This window comes from Myotis daubentonii, chromosome 3 (genome assembly GCF_963259705.1).
Source record: "Myotis daubentonii chromosome 3, mMyoDau2.1, whole genome shotgun sequence".
Lineage (NCBI taxonomy): Eukaryota > Metazoa > Chordata > Mammalia > Chiroptera > Vespertilionidae > Myotis > Myotis daubentonii.
This window is the reverse complement of record NC_081842.1, coordinates 171,885,788-171,907,290: the sequence shown is the minus strand read 5'-3', so window position 1 is coordinate 171,907,290 and position 21,503 is coordinate 171,885,788. Positions and strand designations below refer to the sequence as shown.

The window sequence follows — 21,503 nt, the reverse complement described above, 5'->3', positions numbered from 1 at the left end:
GGTCATAGTACTTACCTTATAATAGGAGGTAAAATATAATAACTAATTCTAATCATGAAAACTATCTTTTCTCTTTCCTGTCTTTTTCCAAAAATATTAGTTGTCTGCTGTTACAATTAGCTCAGCCAGGAGTACCAGCAGTCTCCCAGGATTTGAGGGTAGAAATCCTAGCGTTTTCCTGAACCTTCCCTCTCCTTTTTCTCCTATGATAAATCTGTTAATAAAACTAGCAGTTTGTCCTTCCAAATGTCCTTGATTCATCCCTTCCCACCACCAACAACTTTGTCTATATTATCAGCACATCTTATGGGCATGATGCAAGTATTTTGAATTAGTTTTTTTTCTCTCCATTTCCTTCTGTGCCCAGTCTATCCTGAAGTGTGCTTCCCAAACACCTTAAGATGCTGCTTCCGGTATGCCCTCCCCTAAATGAGAAGCTGCATAACTATATCAAGTAGGAACTCTTCCCCCAGCATGTTGGCCACCCATGGTCCTATTTCCCATTGCCTCTCACTGTACAGCTTCCTCTCCAGTCATGTCATCTGAATACGGTTATCTGTCTCAGCCTTGGAGGTCTCAATACAGACTCTTCCTCACCAGTGAGTCCCTTCTGTGCCTCCCTCTATCCCCACAGGCACATGCAGATCCCTGATTCTTTCAAACCTCACTAATTTCCTCTTCCTTCACACTCCTGTCATTGATGTCTTGTGTTTTGTATTTTGTATTTTTGTTTTTATTTTTTGCCTACCAAATACATTTCAATTTTCCAAAGGACAAGTAATTTCCAATTTATATCCCTTCATGTTGCTGAGCAAAGTCCTTGGCTCATAGAAAATGCATGGTAAATTCTTTCTGAATGTTTCCTTTCATTGACAGTTGTTGACTCCTAGTTTGTTTTCCCAATAGAAAGACTCCCCACATTTCCTTGAATAAATATTCTCTCTCTCTCTCTCTCTCTCTCTCTCTCTCTCTCTCTCTCTCTCTATATATATATATATATATATATATATATATATATATATATATATATACTGCCCAGCATTCACTTCCAAAAGTTAAAATCCTTACAAAAAATAAGAGACATGTTTAGATCCTTAAGTAGAAGGCTCTAGAAGGAAAATGAATAATTCTTTGATTATTGTCAGGGCAGTAATTGCATTATGTTCACTTGTATTTTATAGAACTCGCCCGAGCTGGATGAAGAAGGCTACAGCATCAGACCTGAGGAACCCGGCTATATCCTTTCTTTATTTATCTTTTATTTTTTCTCATAAAGCAGTATTATAAATTCAGGTTTTAAAAAGGTGTTGAAATAACCCTAGCTTCCCAAGCCCTGTTGTCCATAATATTAGAGATGAATAAATAGCACAGAGAACAGCCTGATCACTAACAAGCAGGCATTTTGCCTCACTCTATTCATAGAAGAGAGAGAGAGGAGAAAGAGAAAAATGTGCTGAAAAACAGCTGTGCACATTGTGGATACTAGGTTGTCTGCTAAAGCCTGATGTGAAAGTGTCATTTATCATGACTGGCAAATACCTGTTACTGTGCTCTCCCCACAGATCATCTCTGGGCAGAACAGGCCACACTCTGAAGCACTTAAAACTCATTACAAATTGCCCATTAAAATGATTTTCCTCTCTCCGTAGAAGGCTCCGCAGTGTGTGTGCTGAGAGTGACACACCAAATGGCTAACTGCAGCAAAAATGTAGGACATTATAACTATTGCTCCTTGAAATTCACCATCCTTAATCTTGTTCCAGGGAAAGATGAATAAATTCTAACCCCTTCCTGATTTACTTTTTATTTTTTTGTTTTTGTTAATCCTCATCTGAGAACATTTTTCCATTGATTTTCAGAAAGAGTGGGGAGGAGGGAGAGAGGCAGAGAGAGAGAAAAACATCAATGTGAGAGAGACATCGATTGGTTGCCTCCTGCATGTGCCCTCAGTGATGCTTGGGAGCCTGCAACCGATCAAACCCAGGACCCTTTGGTTTTCAGGGAGATGCTCTATCCACTGAGCCAAACCAGCTAGAGCCTGACTTATTCTTTTATTTGTTTGTTTTGCTTTGTTTTTCTACCTTCTTAAGGATACTTTTGCCACCACTATGTGCAATCATTCTTGTCTTATACTCATCACTGCCTCCCAGTAAAGAGTTATGTATCTTTAACTGTGTCCTACCTACCAAAGGAAAGCACTTTTATTCTTCAAGTGAATCAGAAGAGGAAGAAGAATCACACAAGAAATTTAATATCAAGATTAAGCCACTGCAATCTAAAGACATTCTTAAGAACGCTGCAACTGTAGATGAACTGAAGGCATCGATAGGCAACATTGCACTTTCCCCATCACCAGTGGTGAGTGGCTTTTATGTCAAGCTTGGGTGAGGTTGGACAAAGCTGTGTTCTGCCCATGAGCATTAAGTAGAGCAGATCCTTCTTACGATGAAGGTTGCCTATGGTCCCCATTTTATGAACTCTAGAACCCTTAAACAGCTTATTCTGGCTTTTGAAAGTTATGCTCATTTTATATTGCATTTCTTGTGCTTTTCAAAATAGTAAAAATGCATAGGGCCACATTTCCTTTTTATTTACTTTCCTGCAAGCATTTTCAAAAGAAGAAAAAAAAACATTATCCAGACTTACTTCTGCAGCAATTGAAAACAATATAAAGTTTACATACGTACTAATAATGATATTTCTTTAAAAACATATCTCACTATCTATTTTTATGACATAGCACATAGGAACTCCTGGGAAGAAAACCAAGAAAATTAATTTTCTTTAAAAACATCTCATTATTATGCTTCAAAAATATAGTAGTCTAATGTCTAAAATTATTTTAAACCTCATAATCTTTATTATATTTTATTATCAAATTGTCTTAAGTACTCTTACCTTTTAGACACCTCAAATACAGGTATGTCTTATTTGTATTATTCAAATTGGTATTTTTTCCCACAATTTATACTTCCTCCAATTCCCATCTATTAAATTTCTTTAGTTGTTGAATTTTTAAGTTCCAACATTTACAGTATTTTCTCTGTGGTGTTTGATAAATGATACAATTGTTTTCTAAAAATAGCTGTGAAGAGCAGCTGAAGGCTCTCAAGCTAGCAGCTGATATGTTCTTGGCATCTTCTTCAGAGAGATGTGATCTCCCTACAGCATTCCCCCTAAACAAGAAGTTAATAAATGTTGAACCACTTTTGACATACTTCTGGAAATATCTCAACTAACCTTTCCAAAGGAGTTGTCATCATCTCTCCTTTGATAGATGCCTGCCTGGGATGTAAAGTCTCTAATGACACCTTCTACAGTGCTTAGTGCTTATAATGGCCTTTTTCAGTTCTGTTAGTGACAGCTAAAATGATTGCTAATAGTAATCAACCACAGCAAGTGATGTTTCAGGTCATTTTTAATCATATACTTATATGTTAACTTAAAAAAAGGAGGCATGAAGTATATTAGCTTTTTCTCTCTTCTGCATGGAAGATACAGATTTTCACTTACATATTGGTCTGTACTACTAGTGATTTCTAGTAATGGGAGCATTTTAAATGCACACATTTTCACTTTTCAGTTGACATCTTTCAAATCATTTCTCACTTACTGAACCTTTTTTTATTAATTATAAAAATGTATTTAACTGCCCGAAACCAGTTTATATCCTCTTCTCTGTAGGTTGTAATAAACTTACTGGGCATTTGGAAGCTTCCTGAGATAAGTGCAAAAGATAAGTTTACAGGATTAAATGAACAAATTTACATGAAAGAAAACTTACTAGAATAGCCAGACACATGGTAGATATTTGCTGAAAGCTAGCGGAATCTCGGAAAGAAGAAATGCCCTTTATCAGGAAGAATATGTATCTCCCAGTCATCTGCTGGTTATTCCTCCAACCAGAAATGCTGCTGAGGATTCAGCAGGAAGAGGGGCTGCTTCCTCTGAGCCCTCCCAACACCTATTTTAAAGGTGATATATTGGCAGGCAGGATGTGGTTAGGACTCTGATGAAAAGATGTTAGGGAAAGCAGTGTAAAATTAAAATGGAGACACTGAGAAAAAGTAATCACAGGGGTAGACTGTTTCTGCATAGCAGCAACACACAAACCAAAAGACTCTTGGGTCCCCCTACCACCACCATCCCTGCACCCCCAGCTGGTTCCCTCTAATGTGAGAACCTGGCTCTGCCGCTATGATTTGCAACTATCTGTGACGTTTTATATTTAGTATAGGAGAATGAGCTGTTATTGCTACTTTAGGAAAAGATAAGCATGTTTCTGGATATACATAAGTATAAAGGGACATTGTAACTGAAACATTTTTTTGGCTTTAGAATCCTAATACACATCTAGATAATCCATATGTACCTATATTTCACATATCCAGTACATTATCTCCAAAAACAGATAGGTAACCTTCTGTAATTCACTTAGTACCATGATAAAAATGGCAAATAATTTGTACAACTTGAGATGTTTCCACCAAAACAATCAGACCATTTATATATCTATACTTAATTCTGGTGTAAAAAGAGAAATAGAACCTATACCAGTTAATGATACATCAGAATATTTCATTTAGTCGATGGTTCTTACGCTACAAAAGCATCCATCATTACACTATTAGAAATAGAAGAAATTCCTAATGGTAAGCTATTCATAACAATGACTTATGTTGGATTTCTGGTTTCTATTTCTTTTGAGGAATTTTAAGATTAAACTCATAGATAAAGGAAGTTAATTTCTATTCTTATGTTGCAGTTCCTGGAAAATAGCATGCTGCTAGGGCAAAGACTGAACATCACCCAGGTTTTAGTTGTTGATTTGGCTTCTGTATAAGTTAGAATATTGGTAGAGCTGTTTTAACAGAGACCAAAATGGTAATGACTTAAACAAAATATATGATTTATTTCTCTCCCACATAAAAGTCACAGTTGGTGGATAGTCCAGATAGGTAATAAAGTCCTACTCCAGGGATCATTCAAGGACTTTGTGTATTATTGATTCACTTTTCTAGGGTGCTGCTGCCTTACCACCATCAATCATCTCCATGTTCCAACCTTGGGATGGAGGAAATAGAAAATAAAAGTCAAGTGGTTTCCTTTAAGCCTTTAACCCAGTGGTTCTCAACCTTTCTAATGCCGCGACCCTTTAATACAGTTTCTCATGTTGTGGTGACCCCAATTTCATTGTTACAAATTGAACATAATTAAAGCATAGTGATTAATCACAAAAACAATATGTAATTATATATGTGTTTTCCGATGGTTTTAGGTGACCCCTGTGAAAGGGTCATTCGACCCCCAAAGGGGTCACGACCCACAGGTTGAGAACTGCTGCTTTAACCAGAAGTTGCACCCATCACCACCACTCAGATCTCATTGTACATATTTTAGTCACATGGCCACATTAGCTGAAAGGGAGTCTGGGAAATGTAGTCTTTGGCTAGATAGCCATGTAACAAGCTAAAATTGACAAATTTTTACTAAAAGACAAATGAGCTTTTAGATATTGCATACTGGTGTAAACAGTGACAGTTTCTGCCACTATGCCTTAAATAATTTCATATTGCTTTTGAAATTCAGGCAGAAAAGGGGATTACTTTCCTATTTGCCTTCAAATTATTCCCAGAATCTAGGAAATTTTCTTTTACAAATTTCTAATCACTAATATCTAAATACTAGTGCTGCTGTGCTATATGATAGCCAGCAGCAGGATGAACAAAAACAAATTTAATTAAAATACCAATGTTTTTGGTTGATAAAGACTCGTCCAAGAGTAATAGTGTTCCCTCTGTCTTATAGCATTTAGTGTTTTTTGAAGCAGGCTGTTTCACTTTTGAAAGAAAGTTATTAAATCCAAAATGCTGTCTCCATGTAACTTTTGTCTTTGGTTGTAGTTGTGCTCTTATTTTTAAAATAAGCACCTTATTTTATCAATGGGTTTTCCATGAAACAGCCTGATTCCAACTCCAAGCTTAAGTTTAATGTGCAGGATGTTTCTTAAGGAGTGATCTTGTTTATAACACCTGTGGGCATAGGGAGACGTTAAGCTAAGCTAAGCCGAGCTGGGCACACGAGGAGCTCCAGAGGTGGGATGACCCTTCAGGTCAGACCTGAGTTTGGCTGAGATTAATAACCCTCATACTATTACATCAATCAGTACTTTGATATGGGCAGGCTAAGAAGAGGCGTGACCTTGGGCCAAGTCGCTCTCTGCAGCTGAGGCAGAGCCTGAAGTGTGAACAGTCGAAAGCTGTCAAACAGTAGCACTCTCAACGGCTAGTATGCGAAGCCCTTCTGAAGAAAAATCTTCATGGCACAATTTGGTGTTCCCCCACAAACCCCCTGTATCTGGCATAGAGCCTTTATATTTCATCACCATTCAATAAATGCTGTGTGTGTGTGTGTGTGTGTGTGTGTGTGTGTGTGTGTGTGTGTGTGAATAAACAAATATATGAATGGGACCAGGCCAAGGACAGAGCACTGTGACATGTCACTACCATCTAGTTTTTTGGCTAGCTATTGATAACACACTCCAGCCTCCCTCATTCACCATATGATGTTTCACCCAACTGTGCCCTCATCCTGGCCACATATTCGCATTTTGTTTAGACCAGTGATGAACAAAACTGAGATACATGGGATTTCTACAGCTTTGCCAGACCAGAAGAGAGAGTGGTGGGTTTAGCTTGCCATTCTGTTTGACTACTTCTTTGCACTGGCACCTAAGATTACCACCTTCTTTTTAAAGTGTGTTATGGCCATCTGCTAAAATAATTTGTTCTAGAATTTGGGGTTAATAGAAAGCAGCTGTGTAGTAAAGAAAGAGCATAACATATGGATTCAGACCCAGGTCTGCCATGTTCTCTCTGTGTAACCTTAGATAAGCCCCACAATTGCTCTGAGCCTCTGTTCCTCTTCCTTGAAGTGAGAACAATAACAGTCCTTAGGGAATTTTTGTGCAGATTACTTTCAGTCTCTGGCAGGGTCAAATCTTACTTGACTTTTTGTCCCCAAGCTTAGTTGAGCACACTGCATGACAGACACTAGGCGTTCAGATAGTTACTCAGTAAATGACTGAATGAACAGAGCATACAGAATATCCTAGTAACAGTACTTGATGCATAATTGGTGCTTTGAAATTGTTCATTTCATCATTACTGGTTAGGTTAGGGTTTTTCAGAGAAACAAAACCAACGGGATATATGTATATATGTGGACATATATCAAGAGATTTGTCAGAAATTGGCTCACACAGATATGGAGGCTGAGCAGTCCCACAATATGCTGTCTGCAAACAAGAGACCCAGGAAAGCTGGTGGTGTAATTCAGTCTGAGTCGAAAGCCTGAGAACCAGGGGACTGGTGGTATAAATCCCATTCTGAGGACAGAAAATGAGATGGCCCATCTCAAACAGTGAGACAGGAAAGGTGAATCCCTCCTTTCTCTGCCTTTTGTTCTATTCGGGCCCTCAATAGATTGGATAATGCTCACCTACATTGGGTGTGTAGTAATTCAAATGCTAATCTCATTGGGAAATACACTCACAGACACACACAGAAATGTTTAGTCTGAGTACCCTATGGTTAGTCAAGCTCACAAATAACATTAACCATCACACTAGTCTAGTCTATATATATATATTTTTTTTTTAATTTAACTTTTGCCCTTGTTGAGAGTATGGCTTTGCTTCCCCATTTCCCGTCTCCTGTCCTGAAAGCAGTCTGTGTTTTCCTGTCTGGGTTATCATACTCATGTCAAAGCTTGAATGCAGTTAACGACATTTGGCTCTCCTGCCCATCTGGGACTTTAATTCTGAGCCAAATCTGATTGACCTTGATGAACTACTTTTATGCCAGGTTTTTTGGTTTTGTTTTATTTGTTTTGCATACTGGACATTTGGGATTGATATTTCTTTAAACACAAATAGAAACTTTGTATTTATCTGCTGAAAAAACTGGCATATCGTGGGAAAGATGTTGGAATCTGATAGACCTGAACTCAACCTCTTGCCAACAGTACTGCTTAGGAAAGTTTCTTAAACCTATTTGAGTCTCAGAAACTTCGTGTCTAAACTGGGAATAATAAACACCTACCTGCCCTACGAGGTGGTTGTTGGGATGTCCAATTCTTTCTGTGAGTGCAACGTAAAGGACATTCATTCCCCCGAAAGAAGGAAATAGAAACTGAGCTATCAGATGAGTAATGCTGTCTGCTTCTCTTTGTACCACTCTCCCTACATTCAGGGTAGAAGCAGATCTCCATTACACCTATCAAGAATGGCTTTGTTCTTAAAAAGTAAAAGTGTTGCCCTAGCTGATTTGGCTCAATGGATAGAGCCTCAGCCTGCAGACTGAAGGGTCGCGGATTCAGTTCTGGCCAAGGGCACATGCCTGGGTTGTGGGCTTGATCCCCAGTAGGGGGCGTGCAGGAGGCTGCCAATCAATGATTCTCTCTCATCATTGATGTTTCTATCTCTCCTCCCTTCCTTTCTAAAATCAATAATATATATATATATATATATATATATATATATATATATATATATATATATATTTTTTAAAGTAAAAGTGTTTTCTGAAAGGGACTAAATAAAATAATGGTGTAAGATTGAACTATAAGAAATATGCCCTTATAAAAACAAAATGAGAATTCAACATATAATTGAATGCAATTCCATTTAAGGTAATATGAAGGAGATGGAAATAGACACTTATTTCAATAATGTCACAATTACTTGAATAACTAGGCTCTTCCTCTTAAATGGTTTGCCTTGGGCAACTTATAAAACTGATGCCTCTGTTTCTTCATCTATAAATCAAGATAATTGTCATACCTACTTCATAGGGCTATTGTGAAGATTGAATGAATATCATAATAGATACTACATTCAGAGATTATTTTATTGTTGTTAGAATTATCTGCAAAGCCTAAAGGCACATTTGGAAGAATATCATTAATAGTGATAAATCAGGAAAACCAAATAGCCAAAAGTCGTTTAGAGCCAAGATTAGTAATTACCCTGAGCATGAAACTGAGAAAATCAATAAAAGAACATTTTTCTAATGCCTAGGAATGGTTTGGGAGGTAATTCCAGAAGCAATCCTAAATTGTTTTGAGTAAAATCAAAATCCCCTAAACAAATATGGAGACTCTATTGAAGGCTAACATTCACAATGTGATCCTATATTATGTCTTCTCCCCCACCACTAAATTTATTTCATGAAGAATTGACATCATTTCTCAACCCCTTTCCTTCAAGTCAATTCACCAAATATTTCGGAAGCACCTTCCATGTAGCAGACACTGAGAGCTAATATCAGAAATTGGATAGACTTTTTTCTAACCTTCTTGTTAAATACTGCTAGAAATTTATCAGAAAACAACAAATAATAATGTTGCTAACAACACAGAGAAGCTGAAATTCCCCTTGTAGTCCAAACCCCTGCCTGTCTTCACTTCAATTTCCTGACTGAAAATGTGGTTTTCTGTGGTCAGCGTCACCTCTGGCTTCCATTTCAGTCTCTCCTGGCTTTCTCACGCCTCCCCAGCTGCCCAATGTGGAGATCTCCATTTATCCTAGAACCTACAGGGAGTCCTATCTCTGCCACATCTTTGGCCATATGTTTTGCCTACCAAGCCCCTTAAAACCTGTGGCTCCAGTAGCTTTTGTGGAAATGAGAAGATATGTTGCAAGATCCTTTTCTCATGTGCTGCCATTGGTTGAATTTTTTTTGTTATTTGGTGAGCCAAGAATCACCGCTCACTCACCTTAAGAAGTTGACCATGTACACTAATAAAAGAGAAAGATGCAAATTGACCATACCCTTGCAATGCCCCACAGCCAATCAGGAGTGAGTATGCAAATTAACCAAACAAAGATGGCAGGTTAATTTGTATACACAGACGCTGAGTGGCCGGGGGCGGGGCAGGACTTGCCATGGCGACGACGCAGGCGTTCAGCACTGCCCCAGCGGCTCCAGGCCTCTGGGCAGTGTGGGAAGGCAGAAAGGCGGCTCCGGGCCAGAGCCAAGGTGGAAAGGCGGCTCCGCCAGAGCAAAGGCAGTGCTGGCAGCCAGGGTAAGGAAGGCCCATCTTGCACGAACATTCGTGCATCGGGCCTCTAGTAAATAAATAAAATTTTAAAAAATGCCATGTAAAAAAAAAAAAGTTGTCCATAACTATAAGCAGCTGTGAAAATTAGTGTGCTGACTGAATGTCAGATGCTTCACATACAGTAACTCATTTATCTTCACCACAACCCTATTAGATAGGTACTATATATTATACTCATTTTACAGATGAGAAAATCGAGGCATAGGATTAATTAGCTCACCCAAGGTGTCATAGCTAGTAAGTGAAGCTGCTGAGAGATTTAAACTCAGAAGGTCAGGTTTCTAACTCAGAACTCTTAACCACTATGTAACACTACTTTTGATAAAAGCTATTGGCTCTTTTTCAAGAGGAAAAATAAACATCTCATTAGCTCATCTAAAACATCTTACACACAATTTCTGAGTATTCACAACCCTTTGAAGGTTGTCACTCCGACGGAACCTAAAGGGTTCATGATCCCAGCTCGGACGCCCACCTCCCAAACTTTCTTCCCAGTCAATCCACAGACACGCCTTTCCATGGTATGTCATGTGTTGTTCCATGTGGCGACAGCAAGGCTGAGCTAACCAGTCAGGCCTAATTGCTCTGTGTCATATATGATGTCTAGTTTATGAAAATGCTCTTGTTTCCTATTAAGACTCCATGGACCTTAAAGTGTTAAGGAATAACACCTCATATTTATATGGCTCATATATTTCAGTTCCCCTGATCAATCAATCAGCAAGCATTTTTATACCAATGATTAATTTTAATAATGGTTTACATTTTGTAAATGCCATCACGATCAGAAAGATGGAATGAACAGTCACACTATTAAGCAGGCAGAGAGATGGGAATCACCCCATTTTAAAGAAGAAACTAACTCAGAAAGATCAAGAGGCTGCTGAAGGTTCAAGGGCCAGGACTCTGGCAACAGCCTCCTTTCTGCCAAGTTAAAAACACAGTATGTTTTCTCATCATCAAAGTAAGGATCTATGATTCATTTACCGTTAAGATCCCTCTGAGCTTTAATACTATGCTGTGTTTTCTAGCCTAAGAGGCTCTGTGGGAAGCTCTCTGGTTTATGGACAGGTTGGGGATACAAGGGGACCAAGGAAAAGAATATTTCTTTGAAGCACATTATAAAACAGGAAAATCACAGGCTTTTGAGTCTGTATATTATTATCTGTATGTTAATTATCCAAAGTTTCTTAACTTAGAGCCTCAGATTCTAAATCTGTATGAGAACAAAAGTATCTACCTTCTCAGAATGGATGTAAAGATGACATGAGTGTATGTTTCAAAATGCCCAGTTCAGACCCTATAAGTATCATTTCCCTTTTCAGCTCTGTTTTCCTTGTCCTTAAGTTTAGGAGACTTGTGGGAGGCAGAAAGATAACAATAGGGAGGGTGGTCTTGTGCAAAGTCAAAGAGAAGAGGGCTGGTAGAAATGATGTGAGGGTAGGTGTTGACCTCTCCTAGCATATATGCTAAGTGCCTCCTCCCATCCCCTGTAAAATTCAGTGATACAAGGAATCAATTTGACATGGAGTTATGAAGGAGCAATTTAATCCCGTTCCTGGAGATTTGCAATCCATAATGGAGTTATTTAATCAAAAAATATGGGGAGGGGGGAGACAGCTTTGAACGGCAGACATTCTGGTGCTTCTTGCCTATTCCAGGTGGCCCACCCACCCTCCCACCCCCAACTTAGCCTGCCGGAGGAGAGTAAAACCCATGAATTTGCTGCTGCTTGGTAACACCGCCCCCTTTCCTCTCCTCACTCTGGCAGAAGGTTGAGCACCCCATTGAGTTCAGTGAAAACAAGAAGTCATCAGTGGGGGAGGAGAGCTCCCGCCTCCTACCCACTGGCAGTTGCTCCTGTAGAAGCGCTGTACAGTGCAAGGGGAGCCTGAAGACGGCGTGCATTCTGAGTCTCTGTTGCTCTCATTTTTCCCCCAAACCCTCTATGCCCACCCTTCTCTGATAAGAAATCACTGAGTTGTTGTGTTTTGATCTCCTTGAAAATGGCAGAATATGAATTTTATCTGGATTGACTTTGCCATTATTTCTCTTATTGATATTGGCTGTATCCTCTGAGTACATGGTATTTTGTTTCCCTTTGTGATATGCAAGAGAATTTCCTTGCATAAGTCCAAATTCTTTAATCATGTTCTACTGTCTCAGACAACCTGTCCTGGTTGAGGGGTTTCCAGAAACATAATTACCAGGATTAGAGACTGTAAACTCTTAATTTCTGTTACCAATTTAAAATCCAGTCGAATGAGACAATACACCCACAATATTGAAACATAACATGTTAGACTATCCTCAACCAGACATAGCAAATTAAAGAATTATATGCTTTTAATTACAATCAGAAAGACTAATTTTTCTTTTTTATATCTTTATGTTCTTCTTTTTGGCTTAGTCCTACTGATGCAGAGTTTAGAATTTAAAACTTTTATTAGCTAATGGCCATAATCAGGGTAGAATAGGCTCTGTAGAGAAGCAACCAATCAGGAAAATAAGTTTGTAACAGAAGCATCATTTGTGAGCAATTAAGGAAATGAGAGTTTATGATACCTAATCCTGCACCTGAAGTGTGGGTTCTTCTTCCTTAATGGGGCCTTTGCTCAAGAGCCTACAACATTGAGTGGCATGTAGTAGGTCCTTAGGAAATACCTGCTGGTTGGTTGGATGAATGGATGTTCTTTGCTGTGAGAAATTATATGGAACTTGGTGTTTCACTGTGATATAATGCAACTTATATCCCTCGCATTATTTTATAGAGAGAGCAAAGGTATGGCTCTGCATTTCTTTGATCTTTTCCCCTTTAATTCCGTCAAGTTTTTCTCCATTTTTGGATGGATAAAAATGTGAACAATGGCTCCATTTATTCTCTTACACTTTACAGAGTATTTTTTTAAAATTTATTAATGTGTTCTTTTCTGTGGGTGCTAGCTTTCTGTCATAATTCTCTTCCCAGTGAGAAGTCTGTTTTTTTCATCTAAAGTTTCAGATTTCAGTCACTTGACTCTGAGGATGAAGGACAAGTACTTTATTCTCTTTCTTATACGATTATATTTATTTTTATATTAAGTAGTTTCTATAATGAATTGTAGTATTTAATTGTATGAATTGTAGTATAAAAATAACTGTAACAGTATAAAAAATATCTATCTCTTTGTTCTTTGAAGAATTTTTAGTGCCAAAAATTATCTACAGCAATACATGTACTTTTTAATTGTTTTAGAAAAAAATTTTAGCATGTGAATCACTCACATTAATTATGTCAGAAAAATGTTTCTTCAGTGAGTGGGGGAAATTTTATTTTTAAACAGAATGAAGTAAGATTTCTTTTTGTCTCTTATATCTGCCTAAGGGCCAGCCACTCATTGCATGGACCTCAGGAACTATTGTTTTGTATCAGCTACCAGCGCAGCAGTGGTACAGAGCTGAGCATGCCAGTCTGAGCCTCTTGTCCTAAAGTGGCCAACAGACAGGGAAGGCAAGATGAGCTGGTCTCATTCTGTTTTGCCAAATTGAAATTTCCTTTCCACCTCCTAACTTATTTGAAGCCTGTCTTTATTTTATTTTGTTGACATGGTACATAGGGATTCAAGATATGCTGCCAAAGAGTAATGACAAATGACAGCATATGTCATATCCAAGCATTGTCTGATAACTGTTCTATCTGTTTCATCGATGCCTCTTCTCAGTACTGAGCATCCACAGTTGAGAACTGATAAATAACAGCCATTAGCTGCATTGGAACAGAGTGGAGCCAAAGTCTTTGCAGGGGTCTCCAAGACCCTCATGGAGGGGAGACCCCGACCCCAAGACTAATACCTGCCACTCTTCCTTCTCCTTCTACTCCTCCCGGGCTCCCTGTCTGTGCCCTCTTCCCCCAGGTAGCTGTACTGTGGCTTCCCTCTCAGCTTCAGGTGTTTGCTCTAATCATTTTCTCAATTAGGCCTACTCTGATCACTGTACAGTGGGGCCTTGACTTACAAGTTTAATTCATTCCGAGACTGAGCTCGTTATGAAGCTCATTAACTCAAATTACTCTGTCAACTCAATGCAAAAAATCGGCCGAGAGACAGCTGGTATCTCAAAAAACTCGTTAGTCGGGACACTCGTAAGTCAAGGCCCCACTGTATTCAAAAATCACAAAACTCTCTGTCTTGGCATACCGAAACCTCTTTACTTGCTCTGCTTTTAAAAATTGCATTCATTATCTCAAATACTAAATACTTTGCATATTTATTGCATTTATTATCTGTCTCCTTTTCCTACTACCAAAATAAGCTCATTGGAGGGTTGTTGTTGTTGTTTTTATCTATTGTTCCTATTGTTTTGTTCACTAACATGCTTAGAATAGTTTCTGGTCTTTATTAGATATTCAATAAATATCTTGTTAATGGTTTAATAAATGAATAAACAGGATTCAGTTTTAAATGTTGCTGATTTCTAGCGCCTCATACAGAAATGTAGCTTTCAACAAAACCTAACTGGAATGACTAGTTGCATTCGAAAAGGATTTAGGGTAATTGCAGCCAGAGATTCTACAACTGCAGAGAGCAGGGGTCTATGGGCTCCTTGGAAAGCTGTTGATCATAAGGATGAGCTGCCTTTCAACAAGGTTTGCAAATTAGAGAATTATATTTTCTCAGGCCGTGGGATGGGGAAATCCCTGCACTTAGAGAATATTGAATGGTTATATTTTAGGTATATGTTTGTCCAATCCAAAAATTCACTTATTCTATTTCTAAGTACTAGTGCATGTGAGAGTATACATCTTTTCCCAGTGCTTTTATTGTCTTTTCCATAATTAAAAATCAATTCTGGTGCAATTAGCTCATTTTAAAAAGGAAAATTATCTTGCCATGTCTTTTTGTTTGTTTGTTTAACATTCTGATGAAACCCTTAAGCCAAGATTGGTAGCTGTTAACAATTAAAGCAAAACAGCATTTTAAATAAAGATGGTTTAATCATCATGTATCCTAGAATGGAAAGGTGTGAGGAGGAAAGAGAAGTGCTATATCATTTGTGTATTCATGCTTATTGCTCTGATTCTAATTAAAGAAAATACATTTAATTCTAGAAAAAGGCTGAGAAATTTACCTTAAAATCAGAGTTTAATTTGAAGATCTGAAAGCAGGCCTAGAAACACAAACTCACTCTCTGAAAAGCTCATTCTTTGAGACCTGCTATGATAGACAGGCATGACCTAACTCTTTCCATTGGAAAGATCCAAGATTATTTTCCAAGCTCTCTGATCTGTGAGTTTTTAGCTCTGTTGTTTCTAGATCCCAATGCTGAAAAGGCCCTGAAAGTGAGTTTAATCTGTATAGGGAACTTGAGTTGTGCCAGGAGCCCACCCTTGACCAGGCTCTCTGGAGTTAGACAACCTGGGATTGAGTCCCAGGCTGCACTCCATTGTAACCATGTGATTTAGGAACCTATCATTGCCTCCTTTTCCTCATTGGTAAGTTAGTGATAGTAATGACACCAACCACCTATAATAGTGAAACAATAATAATAAGGCCTCCATAAATGTTAGTTGTCAATATCACCCTCTCTTTTAATCCTCACAATTCAACAAAGTAGCGGTCATCATTGCTTTACAAATTATGAAATTGAGGCATAGTAGAACTCTCTCAAGGCATTTAAAGAATGGGGGGCTAAGCTAATTTGGATATGTGTCTAGCACAATGCTTGGGGCTAGAGAGAGTCCATTCGTAACAATTACTGTGAACTAATTATTGAATGGAAATACCTAAATAATTCAGAACAAAATATGAACTGCAAAATATATACTTGCAACATGTACCTTTGCTTACCTTGAGGCAATTAAATGCCAGGCAAATAAAAAGGCCTTCAATATGGGCTTATTATTTTGAACAAAAGGAATGTGTTCTCTCATAAGAGATGGAAACAATTTATTCTGACCTGGAGACTTCTGGAAGGCCTTAGTGAAGAAGTGTTACTGCCTTGAAAGATGAGTAAGCTTGTAACTAAGGGAGACAGAGACCGCATGGAAAGCTGAAGCAGCAGCCTGAGCAGAGGCAGAGCAGAGTGTGTGTCTACTGCACCGTGAGGAGATTCAGCAGAGTCTGCAGCTAAGTGTCGTTTCCTACAGCGCACAGTAGAAGGCCAGGGCGTGAAGGTGAGCCGGAGCCCGTCGTGAAGGCATTAAATGACAGAAGGGAGCTTACATTCTATTTTCTGAATAATAGGGAGGTTTATGAAGAATGGAGTAATATGCTCACCTCACTAATTTTGGAAGTAATTCTGAGGATAGTGTAAAAGGATGGATTTAAGAGATGAAACTGGACATAGGGTCCATAGGCTAGGAACCACATATAGAAAGTTCATGGAGTACTTCAAGAAATAAAGGCCTCACTTTGGACAGCTGATGAGGAAATGAAAGAACATTCCAAGGAGCCAGAGACCACTCGCCAGGAAACTAATTTGTAATTGCCCATGGGGAGTGGGGAAAACTGAAAGATGGAATGAAAGAACGATGGTTGTAGTTAGGCCAGTGGTCGGCAAATTCATTAGTCAACAGAGCCAAATATCAAGAGTGCAACGATTAAAATTTCTTTTGAGAGCCAAATTTTTTAAACTTAAACTATATAGGTAGGTACATTGTTATTAACTTAATTAGGGTACTCCTAAGGCTTAGGAAGAGCCACACTCAAGGGGCCAAAGAGCCGCATGTGGCTCGCAAGCTGCAGTTTGCCGACCAAGGAGCTAAGGTATCTTGGGAGACGACAGGTCTGGGTTCCCTGACAAGACTGGACTTTCTGGAAAATCTCGTGCTCATAATCATGCCTGACTTTAAAGCATTAATGACATTTTTCAACTCCTTTTAGTATCACAAAGCATACTTTTCTATTTTCAAGGTACAAATTTATTTGGTAAAAATAAACCATTCAAAAGAGATCTTAGAATGTCCTCAATGAAGTCCATATCTATGCCCTCTATAGCTTGAACTTATAGGGGAGACAACACTTTACCTCTACCCATCTTAGTTAGGTGTTCAGCTGGACCTCTAACAAAAAGAAAAATTAACAAGAGAAAACCCACACAGAAATTTATTAATATTCAGACTTCATATAATTGTGAAAGACACCCAGGAAAAATGAGCAACTCAAAGAAATGACATTTAGAATTAAATATCATTTTTATAGGGAAAGGAGAGGGGAACTAGCCCTCTTAGGGGAGAGTAAATAATTTTTAGGAAAGATGAATGGAACCTTAGAAGAATAGATGGGGGGCATGATGGTTTGTGACAGTTTGTCTGGGTATGGTGTTGCCTTCTGGTCTCCTCTCTTGTGATGATTCAGTGCTCCCTGGTTGATGAAATTCCCAGAAGGAGGAGGATTAATGACAATTGAGTTTCTTTTAGAGGATTTGTCTTTAGGCATTTGTTGTTTTCAAGTGCCTACAGCTCAAAATAATCAATATGCCAAAATGGCATATTTTGGGGTGGTCTCTGCTGCTGCCCTGCAATTGAAGCCAGCAGTCCAGGAATGACCGTATCAGACACTCACAGGAAGGATTTATTAGAGCAATACCTTGGAGAGCTGCTTTAAGCATGGTAATTCTGAGCCTTAAGCTGCTGCTTCTTGAAAATGCATTTCACCTCTTTTATGTTCTCCTTTTTTTTCCTTCCCATGCTTACGCTTTTAGAGGAAAAGTCCGGTAAGACATAACAATTCCTTTTCACATTTTGGCCAAACCTTTTTTTTTTCTATTCATTTTCACCACCTGTATATTGAATGATGGATTGTGTTTAACACCTAAACAAGATTTTAAATTTTAAAAAAAAATCTTTGTGAACCAGGGCAAGGTTTAATTATGTCCCAAGAGGGAGGAGGGGGGAGGAAGTTGGTTGCTAAGTGATTTTACCAGCTATAAAGGGCCACAGGGTAATTTTATAAAGATTCACATCTGCCTCAATCACAGGCATATGACCAAATATTTTAGGTATTGAGTTTTGTTTATTGCAGCTTCCACTTGAATTAGTCAAGTTACATGCACATACTATGACTGGGCAAACATTTTTAAGTTAATTTTTTAAAATATATAACATCATAGTATCCATCCTGAATGAATATTTGTGAAGCTGCCTAGAAAAGGGAAGTTACATTCTTTTTCAGTTAATCTGAAAAATATCTCCGTATGATGATTACCAGTGGGAAAGGGGCTGAGAGAAACGGAAGAGGGCAAAGGGGGGATAAATGGTGGCTGAAAGAGACTTGACTTTGGGTGGTGAATACTCGATGCAGTATGCACATGATGTGTTATAGTGTTGTGTACTTGAAACCTGTATGGTTTTATTAAATGTCACCCCAATAAATTTAATTTAAAAATGTAAAAAAAGAAAAAAGAAAAATGGGCAAATGACTACAATAGGCATTTCAGAAAAAGCTACCCAATACAAAAATAAATATATAAAGTAAACCCATTAAAAGAAAAAAGGAAAAATATCTCCTTCTGGAGTTGTCAGAGACAAAAAAAGAGAGTCTTTATAAAGTGTAAATCACCTCATGCATGTTACTTTTTAGTACCAGTGGGTGAATTTTAGTGGCAGCACAAATTTGATATGATGTATCTACATCTTTTTTTAATTTTAGAACATTAAAACAAAACTTATTCTGAAAATTATTTTACTCAGAAAAGACCCCCCAAAAAAACAATTTTCTCTTCTCGGCTGCCTGGCTTATTGGGAACATGTTTCCAGGATTCGAGATGACCTTGCCACTGGAAAATATAAAATACTGTGTTTCCATGTTAACAAGCACCAGGTATGCTTGGTTGATTCTATTTAACTCACCTAAGTGGATGCTACAATGACTGCTATAACTTCTCATCCTGCCCATTGACCTAAACCTGGCATTCTCTGTACCACATCCATGAGATAGGAGGGAAGAGGAACAAAAGACACAAGAGGAATAAAAAACTGAGATCAAAATATGGACCCAGTGTCTTTGTTTCCCAAAATAAAGCCAGCACCTGTTATTAGTATTATTACTAAACTAAATGACCCACTTCTGAGTAATTAAGTCAAATATGTGGCATACTATGTTATTAGTGCACTTTTGTAACTTTGCTTTATATTTTGCCAATTTCACTTACTCTCCTTGAACCTGAACCTTTCTCTGAATCATTCAAATTTGGCCACTTCAAATATTGACTAGTCTGTGTGGCCTAAGTTCACCCATAGTGCTTTGAAAATTCCATTTCTCATTGTTTTTCATCCTGTTGTCCTTACAGCAATTTTAACAAGTACTCTTTTCCATTTTTAGCTGTATCATTAAGGATGAGTCCTCCTCCCCACTTCCTTGCCTCATTTTTTTCTTTGAAAATTTCATTTATCTTGTTGATAGCTTAATCTGGTCAACTCATAGTGATATCCTGTTTTAGTGATCTCTTTGTTTCTCTTGCCAAATGGAGTTTCAGAAGATCGTCTCAACCAAGTCCTACTGGACATGATGGGTATTCATTGTAATCTGGCTTGTAATAGATATAATTGAAATACATATTATAGAAAAAAAATTAAATATAGACAAACACCTACAATGGGCGGGTAGCAAATAGGTGCTTGCCAGATAGTTTGTCTTCATCCTAAAGCTTTAAAAACAAGTAGTAATACTGGCTAGGATTAAAACAATCCTATCTAATAAAAGACAAAAAGGGTAATTAACCGTACCTCTGCTACGCTTCCCATTGGCTAATCAGGGCAATATGCAAATTAACTGCCAACCAAGATGGTGGCCGGCAGCCATGCAGCTGAAGCGAGCAGGAGGTTTGCTTGCTCCAGTGATGGAGGAAGCCAAGGTTCCCCGCCTGCCGCGGCCCGGCTCTGAGCTCCAAAAGCAACAGAGTTTCAATTATAGAAGCTAAACAAACCCCAGATACCTGCTTTTAGCCGGCCGTGGCCTCAGAGCTGGAGCCAGCTCTCAGCTCCAGTGACAGCAACAATGTTTTAATTATAGAAGGTAAATAAATCCCAGAATAAAAAGAAAAAAAGGAGAGGCTGGGAGCCTCAGTCGCCGGCCAACCTGAGAACGGCCCTCAGCCTCTCACCCAGACTGGCCAGGCACCCGAGTGGGGACCCCCACCATAAAGGGGGTGTGGCCAGCCTGAAAACAGCCATCAGCCCTTCACCCAGGCTGGCCAGGCACCCAAGCGGGACCCCCACCCTGATCCGGGACATCCTTCAAGGCAAACCAGCCGGCCCCCACCCGTGCACCAGGCCTCTATCCTATATAGTAAAAGGGTAATATGCAAATTAACCCTAACAGCAGAAAGACTGGGAGTGACTGGTCACTATGACAAACAGTGACCACCAGGGGGCAGACGCTCAATGCAGGAGCGCCCTCTGGTGGTCAGTGCACTCCCACATGGGGGAGCTCTGCTCAGCCACAAGCCAGGCTGATGGCTGCCAGTACAGTGGTGGTGGCGGGAGCCTCTCCTGCCTCCTCAACAGTGCTAAGGATGTCTGACTGCAGCTTAGGTCTGCTCCCTGCTGGCAAGTGGACATCCCCCGAGGGTTGCCAGGCTGCCAGAGGGATGTCTGACTGCCATCTTAGGCCCAATCCCCCGGGGAGCAGGCCTAAGCCAGCAGGTGGTCATCCCCCGAGGGGTCCCAGACTGCGAGAGGGCACAGGCCAGGCTGAGGGACCCCCACCCCAAGTGCACAAATTTTTGTGCACCGAGCCTCTAGTAACATCATAATCATATATACCAATTCTTTCCTAGGAAATTCTCTAACTGGATCACTGAATTTGCTATGACTGTATTATATAAAAATAATATGTGTTTGGTGCTTTATAGCTTTTCATGCATTTTTCTGTTCCCCCATGGCACTGAATTTAGCAAATGAGGATGTCATAAAATGTCATAAGCTTTGAAACCTGAGGCTAGTTATTTAGTGCTTTGGATAAGCAAGACATTATGTTTGGTTATTTTTTTTTATAAGCATCTTAAAACACTAACCTACTTTGGCTGAGACTAAGCCATCCCAATTAACATAATTTATATTATTTTGTGCAAAAGAAAAAACAACCTTGTGAGGAGTAAGGACACTGGGGACTGCAAGGACATAGACTCAAGTATATTTTGTAGGGAATCATATACATGTTGCAAATCATATACATTTTACAAATGTAACATGTACAAATACAACCAAGTAGCCTTATTCTAGAGATCAAATCATAACTTAGTAGTATTTACCCACTTTGAAAGCAGCCTCAAAATGCAGAGTTAGCTATCTCTGGAGTGAACATCAAAATAAAAGTAGAGGGGAAAATAAAATGTTTTTCAAAGCCTCCAAAATTATCAACAGATCTAGATAAATCTCAGAATTGAACAATTAATGTTTAATT

At 38.9% G+C, this 21,503-nt stretch overlaps 1 protein-coding gene across 1 annotated transcript in view; it reads left to right on the top strand.

Moving 5' to 3' along the window:
* Nucleotides 1–21,503, top strand: part of SGIP1 (SH3GL interacting endocytic adaptor 1) — a 214,341-nt gene that overhangs the window by 112,013 nt on the left and 80,825 nt on the right. Inside the window, exons 7-8 of the mRNA XM_059689264.1 lie at nt 1,182–1,236; nt 2,183–2,358. Of these exons, the coding sequence (XP_059545247.1) occupies nt 1,182–1,236; nt 2,183–2,358 (231 nt within the window). The remainder of the gene's footprint in view (nt 1–1,181; nt 1,237–2,182; nt 2,359–21,503) is intronic.